The following is a 9,104-nucleotide window of genomic DNA, read 5'->3' as shown; positions in this document are numbered from 1 at the left end:
TTTGTCTGTATACCGCAACTGTGGGGCCACTGCCAGCCCTTATGCGAATGTCTGATTGACTGAGGCACTGACTGATGAAGTTCAAGTTACACCACTGGTTGGCCGGTTAGCCTAACAACAAACTAGACAATCGTAGAGCAATCACTCTTCTAGGCTATGGGATGTAGTCTATCCCAGGGGTTTTCAAAGTGGGTGACGGGGCACCCTGGGGTGCCGCGACGGCAGTCCAGGGTGCCGCGAGATAATTTGATAATATTTGGAATTTATTTTGACACTTGGAAAAATATTTAGTATCATTTTAAACTTGAAGTACAAAGTTATTTTCAGTCAGTTCTAACCAAAATGGCTATTATCTCAACGTTTTCCTCACAACATAATCACTAAAATATCGTCACTGTCGGGCAGAAACCTCGTATCTCCAAGTTTCAAATGTGTACGTCTTTTGGTAAAGCAAAGCCCTGCTTCATCATACAAGACTGTCGCACAAAACTAGTGAAAACAGCAGATCTACAAGCACACAACGCCTCGCAACATAGATGATAAATACAAAACAAACTGTTTTGGACATACAAGGTTTCCACCCGACAACGACGATATGCTATAAATATAAGGTGCTGGGAGTGGAAATTATAATGTAGGGGTGCCTCGGATTAAAAAAAAAACTGAGACAAAAAAGTTTGGGAACCCCTGGTCTATCCTAAGAATCAGCATGTCTTTTCATTTGATGCCCGGGCCTGGTTCTGCTTGCATAAGTACACATTTCTGACCATTGGTTCCAGCCAGCCTGGATGATGATCTATTAAACTTGTACCTGCATTGGATAACACAAAAACCTGAACATCACTGACTGATAAATATAAAGCCCTCCACTCTGTTTCATACACTGTCCAGCCATCTACAGTACTACAGGGTTTTGACATAGTTGTGTAGCGGTCATGACATCAACAAAAATAAAAAGAATTGTGTGGCTTTTTTCATGTTTCCTGACCTCAATTACACCCCAAAAAATGAACATTCAACATTCAGTGGTTTTTCTGTAATCTGTAGTTTTTGGAATAATTAGGCTCAGAAAAGCGGGTTCATTTGCCTTGCCTCTGGACGTACGCATCATCATCCAGGGGAGGATGTGGTTGTAGGTGAGGGTGAACGCAACAACTGAACTGGTAAATGGTGCATTGGAACGATAAAAACATAGTGGAAAGTAACATCAAAGGTGATACACCCTCCCCTACAACCACATCCTCCCCTGGATGATGATGCGTACGTACGTCCAGAGGAAAATGAACTCACTTTTCTGAGCCTAATTATTCAAAAAACAACAAATTACAGAAAAACCACTGAATGTTGAATGTTCATGTTTTTTTTTCTTTTTTACTTTTGTGCGACGGCATTGTATGATTTGCGAAAGAACGTACACATTTGGAGATACGAGATTTCCACCCAACAACGACGATATACTAGTGTTGTTGCTGCTCTTATACCACCATTATTACTGGGGTTGGTGGGGGCCAGACAGTAGCCCCCCGCGGGCCGCAAATGGCCCGTGGGCCGCCTATTGGGGAACCCTGACATACTGTAATCCCACGTTTGTCACGTTTTGTTGAGTTGCTAAACTTTACTGTCTGCTCTTCACTGTGCAATGTGACGACGTGTGATGCTTAGAGGTCTCAGACATGTTTTGGTGTCAACGCCATCACCATCATTGCCTGTCAAGGCAGGCAAAGGTCATGTGTTCACACATGATGTGCAGTGTAATTTTCCTCACAAAGGCACTTAGAGTTAGTCAGACTGACACAGGAACGCACGCACGCACACATTCTAGTAAATATGCTGTGTTCTGTTTTTGTAGACATGCTTTGTTGCATATACAATACGTATATATTCAGGGCATGATCATAACAACCTGTCTAGATGTTTGACTGCTTAATTTCTGTCTCCTGGGTCCTGGGTTACAACAAGTGGCTTGCTTGTTCTAAAATATTGCAGATTGCTTTTAATAGAAAATGAATGCGTACTGTTATGGCAGTGTTGAAATGCATTTGAAACGCAGCAGTGCATGAAATGTGGTATTCTATGCCTCGGTTAGAACTGTCACCTGTCCATTTCATGTATCCACATGGGTGTAATCAGGGTATGGTATTTGTGCTGTCATCCAAGTAATGCCATGTCTGCCAGTGTGAGGTGTGTGAAGGACATGGGAGTGCCAGGTACTCTTTGGCTTTCAATGAACAACCTTTCTGGCAGTGAGTTGGTACTAGTTGGTACCAATAATTGTATCCGTTCAGGAGAGAGAACTCACACAGGGCATTGGAAGAGATGACATGAGCAGCAGACAAATGTTTACCTGGAACACTATATACTTTGTATGAAATTGGCAACACACTAGGTATGGGATGATATGAAAATGTCATATCACGATTATTGTTGACGAAATTTTCAATATATTTAGTCTTAGTTTTAGTCATCACAGCTTAGTTTTTATTTCGTTTTTATTTCGTTTTTGTCAGTGAGAAAAACGCAGTCGACAAACTTTTTTCGTCATAGTTTTAGTCGACGAAATCAACACTGCCTAGTACCTACCGATATAGAGCTTTGTAACGTTTTGTTTTAACTGAAGAATATCACTTACTGTACTGCACCTTTAAGATTGATATGGCTTGTCGGCCTCAGTCGAAACTGTTGTAGAACCGAGTCCAATGAAAGTATTAAAAACAACCCACTGGTGGAATTTTACCATTTCCTTTTTGTTCAAAATATTTTCCTTGCCATTTCCTCCCAGAGGGTGCTCTGTTGTCCTGTCCTAGTTGTGTGCAGTGTCCTTTTATGTACGAAGCTACATGGTTTCATCATTTTAGTCATGAGCTCATATATCAGCCTTGAGACAAAAATAATTTGGCGACAGGATATGATAAACCAGACCAGGAGAAATTTGGAATGTATAGTAAAAGTCACAATTGTAGTGTTAGGCAGGAACAGCAGGAAGTATTTGAATAATAAACACAATGATTCTATCGTTTGTGACAAAATATATCAACTCAAGCTTAGTTTGTCTAAGTCTGGATCCCAGTGTGACATCAGTTTGTTTTACTACATGGGTATTGAGTTCAGCTCTGCAGCTCTAGTTCACTGAGTAAAATACAGCTGATTTGAGAGTCTTTTTCATGGAAACAGAGGAAAACTACCAGTATATTCATGTCTGCAATACAACCTTATTTCTTTTTAACAACCACTGTTGTTTATAGCTAAACTGTTCTCCTCCCAAAGCAATAAATCTATTTAAAATGTTATGGGGATTGGATACCACTCCAGGCTAGCCCAGGCCCAGCATACTGCTCTATTGTCCAAACCATATGACCCCGTGACCTCTACCTTGAAGCTCTGCATGCAGCCTCAAGGGTCTGAAGCCTGATTTATTATTTGTTGTAGATGGGGTCTCGTACTGATAATAGTCGATCTACAAGCTCACAAGCTTGTAGATATGCTATTTATAGTCTTGCAAAGAAGCATAAATCAGGCTTAACAGCTTGCACTAGCATTTTATTAGAGGATATGCTGTGGATATGTTTGACCTGCCCCAGTGCCTATGTACCTAAAGACTTCACTAAACTCTGCTTTCCTCCTGACTGGAGCATTATTGAACAAAATGCTCTATTAAACATGAAGTTAGATTGTTCTATTGACAGAGAGCCTCAGAAAGTCCAGAGAGTTTGAGAGTAACATCATGTAATTTTGAGTTGGCTTTACTGTATATGATGGGAATGAATTAAATAGTGTTTGAGAAGGGGCAGGGAGTATTTTCTCGCCCCCGGGGTGGGGAAATTGCTTTTACAGCTTCACACAGGTGATGGCTGCTCAGATGGCGTAAAATGGGCACCAACCGGGGGTGGGGGGGTCAGGGTTAAAGACCTGGAAAGCCTTATTACGCATTATTACTTTATGCTTTAACTATAAAAAATCACACCCGTGTGAACTGAGCGGTGGTGGGGGGTGCCTGTGTGTGTGTGTGTGTGTGTGTGTGTGTGTGTGTGTATTGCAGTTGATGCTCAACCTCTCTGGTCACTCAGTGGTATTCAGGCTACACATTCCTCAGGCTACACATTCCTCAGGTTACATACAGACAGACACACACACACACACACACGGCCACGCTATGGAGACGGTGTGACCACCGCTCAAAGAAATAGCACATACAAGCGCTCAGTACCACGCTGCGAGCTTGTGGATCTGCTATTTTTGAAAAATCTATACAAAATTACATGTGTTTGGCCGCGGACGCCCATCTCAAAATATGTTGTTCCAGGGACCCCCGGAAGCAGAGATTTGAGTTACAAAGATCTGCAAGCTCGCAGCATTGCACTTGGTGCAGCGCTGTGAGCTTGTATATCTGCTATTTTTCAATAGCTAAAGTATAAAATAATTGCAGGTCTTAATGGGTTTAAGTGTCTCGCCCTGAGTCACTCAGGACCTCAGGTACACTTTGACACGTATAGACTAAGTGAGCTGGAGGTCGAACCAGGCTATACACCTTCCGATTCCCAGACGACTTCTCTACCCTATGGCCTCCAGTACTGATAAAGTGTATAGGCTGGCTGTAATGATAGACCAGCAGGTGTTCAGCTCGTTCTATCTATACAGCTCCTTATGTTTCGGCTTTGGTTGTGCTGAGCACGGTTGCACCTCTCTAGGTCGGTCGTCCTCAGACGAGCCCTCCATCGTAAGCAACTAAGTACATTTGCTCAAGCACTGTTACTGAAGGACAATTTGAGGTACTTTTAGTTTTCTGGAGTGTTTCCAAATGTCAGTACCTTTACTTCTACTCCACTACATCTCTGAGGGAAATATTGGACTTATAGTCTCCACTACAATTATTTGAAAACTTACTAGTTACTTTGTAGATTTTGATAATTATTACAAAACATACATTACCCACTTGAGCCCTATACCTTTCGGCCATTTGAAAATAGGGGTTCTACAATATCAGATATTTTCAAAAGCTTTTTATACATTTGTAAACCTGTGAAATGGGCCATTCTGCACAATGAGTACTTTTTAAACTTTTGTACTTTTACTACAACGGTAAAGCATAATTCATATTTGGGTCACATGACTGTGCCGCTCGCCGACAATAACTGATTTTCAACTGAGAAAACGTGACACATTTCATCACGTTTGACCGCGCCGCGGCTATGGACTCCCTGAAATACTTGGCTGCATGCCAGACTTCTTGGCTGCACATGCTACTGTGTGTGACCTGATGAGCTCTGGTGTAGCTATAGGCTATGTACATTGCGATCTCATGGCCTCTTGCGCTCTCTTTTTCTCTCTCCCTCCTATTAAGCCTGGTTTATACTCTGTTGTGTGTCAGTGTCGCACACTCGAAATATCTACAAGCTCCCAACTCGCCACAGACACGTTGTACGAAGGAGTCTTATAATTATATTCTACTCATGGCAGTATAAATAGTTGTGGCTGTTGCTTTACCCTCCGTCCTCGGCATCAAGTACTGAGGGGCGATATGGTTTGTATGTTTTGTGACCACCGTTGAACTAAGACACATTTCACAGGTAAAATTAATATTTATACAGCTACATTTATTCAATTATAAATTTAATTTTCATTATTATTATTTCATTATTCATGCATTGTCAAAAAGCAGTTTTGTTTTAGATGGAGCTTTGGAATGTCTTCTGTTCTTCTATCTTTTTTGGAGCTGTGTGAAGCACAGGCTCCCTATACGTGGCCGTGTGGGAGGGTCTGTCTGTGTGTCTGTCTGTCTGTATGTAGCCTGAACTTCCTAAACTTCGGCACGCCACTAGTCCCACAGTTTTGCCACCACACACTCGCGCCATATGTCAAATCGACCGGCTTACTCGGGAATCGTGGGCTATTACTTTTCTAAGAGAAAGGTTCTATAGTTTAATTGATATTAATTTATTAGTGAATTAATTTTCCCCATTGACTTATAATGGGAATCGCAAAAACTCACATTCAATTATTTGTCTCTCGCAAACCATAGGGGCTAGAGTTTCAAGACTTGGAGAGGAGGTTCATAATGATTTCAAGGATTAAATAAAAAATAATTGTGTCATTTGGCCGCATGGTGGCGCCATAACACCCCACTTTACGTTTTGGCCTGTAACTCTTGAACCGTAGGTCGGAAAATTAAAAATATTTTTTCCCTGGATTCCTTGGGTCATGACGCATCTCCCCATATAGGCCACGCCCATTTGCGCCATGATAGATTTTCCGCCATCTTGAATTTTCTCCAAAACACACTTTTTGCTCCTTTTCCTACATATTTTCTTCAAATGTCACAAAAATCGGTACACATGATCCACACACACACACACACACACACACACACACACACACACACACACACACACACACACACACACACACACACACACACACACACAGCTCCACTTCACACGGGTGTGATTTTTTCCACTTCACCCAGTGGTGTGAGTGTGAGGATAAACATCTACACCTCAACGTTAGCAAGACTAAAGGGGATAACATTATCTTCAATAACCAAACAGTTGAAATAGTTGACAGCTTATATACCTCGGGAGTGACAATAGACAATAGTTCGGCACACCTATGACATCCAGAAAAGGAGCCACCAAAGACTATCAGTCACCCACAAGCTTAAAGCACTGTTTGCCCCCATCTCCTACTGTTGTACCAGCACATTATTCAGCCCATCCTACTGTAGCCTACTGTTCCACCTGCTTTTTGGAGCTGTGTGAAACACAGGCTCCCTATACGTGGCTGTGTGGGTCTGTCTGTGTGTCTGTCTGTGTGTCTGTCTGTCTGTGTGTGTGTATGTAGCCTGAACTTCCTAAACTTCGGCACGCCACTAGTCCCACAGTTTTGCCACCAAACACTCGCGCCATATGTAAAATCGACCGGCTTACTCGGGAATCGTGGGCTATTACTTTTCTAAGAGAAAGGTTCTATAGTTTAATTGATATTAATTTATTAGTGAATTCATTTTCCCCATTGACTTAGAATGGGAATCGCAAAAACTCACATTCAATTATTTGTCTCTCGCAAACCACAGGGGCTACAGTTTCAAGACTTGGAGAGGAGGTTCATAATGATTTCAAGGATTAAATAAAAAATAATTGTGTCATTTGGCCTCATGGTGGCGCTATAACACCCCACTTTACGTTTTGGCCTGTAACTCTTGAACCGTAGGTCGGAAAATTAAAAATATTTTTTCCCTGGATTCCTTGGGTCATGACGCATCTCCCCATATAGGCCACGCCCATTTGCGCCATGATAGATTTTCCGCCATCTTGAATTTTCTCCAAAACACACTTTTTGCTCCTTTTCCTACATATTTTCTTCAAATGTCACAAAAATCGGGTGTGATTTTTAAACATGCTATCAATTACTAACTAAACTCACATGCACAGCCAACACTGCTGCCAGGATAATTTGTCTCCCCACACCCAACCTCACAGTTCAAAACAAAACAATAAAGCCATTGCATGCATTGCAATCTCAATAGAACAATCATCATCACACACCCACTCAATCACCACCTTCCCCTAATGCCCTACTCTGGGCTGGTACAGAACATCGAGGAGCAAGCAAAAGGGCACCCTTTGGGAAAAGCTTCATACCTGCACTGTGCAGTCATAGCAGTCATTGATTGATTGAATACTTTATTAACAAGTGTGTTAGTACAGGTAGCACGGTCAAAGGTTATGCTAAAAGATTACACAAAAAGTCCGGGGGGCCTCTTTCCATTGTGGTCAGTGTACATGGGTGAATGAATTGATGAATTACACTCCATTCATCAGTGTAAACAACTGAGGTGCCATGCCACTGAACAGGCCCGAGTGTGTACTGGTGTCTGTCATTTTTACATTGTTGTATTGCTTTTATTGTGTGCTTTTTGGGGGACTTCTTTATGTCTTTATTGATAGTATAGTATATACAGGAAATGGGGGTGTGAGAGAGGGGGGAGTTACACGCAGCTAAGGCTGTCGGGATCGGGACTCGAATTCGGGTCGTGCTGTCAGGCTACATTGAGACTGACCGGACCGCTAAGCCAGCTAAGCCACTTATTTAAAAAATGTATGGGTGCAGTGCAGGTACAGTAAAGTGAATAATATATGGAAGCTTTTGTGTCTACAGGTTCATCATGAGCAACAGCTACAGTGTTTCTCTAGTGGGGCCAGCTCCATGGGGCTTCAGACTGCAGGGAGGGAAGGACTTCTGTGTTCCCCTCACCATCTCACGGGTGAGTCTTTCTCTCTCTCTCTCTTACGCGCACATGCACGCACATGCACTCACGCACGCATAAACACACAAACGTTCTCTTCACTCTTTCACACTCTCACCTCTGTGGAATGACAGGCATTCTCACTATGCCATCTGTGTGGTTAGTGATGAAAGCGCGTGTGCCATCCATCCCCTGACTGACACCCCGTGCTGGTTTCGGCCACCACCCACCACACGTCACCTGCCACGCGCCATGGACCCCCTCTCAGTCACTCTTCCCCAGTCCTTGCCTGTTTTCCTCCATGACCGTGACTCTGCTGTCATGTTAATAATGTTACATAACTGAATTGTGACCGGGCCACTTGTCTTCAACCTATTCCACAGACCTCCATGGGGCATGGAGCATTCATTCAGCCCACAGCTGTTAATAGCGGCTGTTATTTTGGTCCTGTGAAGGAGATAGTGCTAAGTGCTCTGGCTGTCTCCCATCACGTTCTGGGGTTTATAGAGTTTGAAGCCTTAGCAGAGTGGCTCGGTGTCTGCTGTCAGGTCCGCTGTACTGGATCTGCAGCTGAAGTCTTAGGAATTCTCCAACAATGACCCTTCTCCCTGGAAGCCCTCAGAGCAGCAGTGGTTTGGCAATATCTGTCTTGAGACGCCTGGGGTCTCATAAATCCAGGCTTTGGAAGTGGCTGGCCATGGCTCTGGCCGGGCCGGGAGGGAGACTTCTGGCAGGCCCACGGTTTGAAAAATGGATCTTCTGCTGATATTGGTCCGGCTTCCTCCTCTCCATGGTTACACTGTTTATGTTCATGGATTAAAGAGGGGAATCTCGACCAGACACACTTATTACTGCAGCAATGATA

At 43.1% G+C, this 9,104-nt stretch overlaps 1 protein-coding gene across 2 annotated transcripts in view; it reads left to right on the top strand.

Annotated features, from left to right (window-relative positions):
* Positions 1-9,104, top strand: part of pdlim5b (PDZ and LIM domain 5b) — a 90,773-nt gene that overhangs the window by 2,436 nt on the left and 79,233 nt on the right. For both annotated transcript variants that reach the window (XM_080743253.1, XM_080743252.1), the window contains exon 2: positions 8,152-8,257. In XM_080743253.1, the coding sequence (XP_080599379.1) occupies positions 8,159-8,257 (99 nt within the window). In that variant the 5' untranslated portion in view covers positions 8,152-8,158. The remainder of the gene's footprint in view (positions 1-8,151; positions 8,258-9,104) is intronic.

The sequence above is a fragment of the Nannobrachium achirus genome (genome assembly GCF_963921795.1).
Source record: "Nannobrachium achirus genome assembly, chromosome: 15".
Classification (NCBI taxonomy): Eukaryota; Metazoa; Chordata; class Actinopteri; order Myctophiformes; family Myctophidae; genus Nannobrachium; species Nannobrachium achirus.
This window is presented reverse-complemented; position numbering and strand designations above follow the sequence as displayed.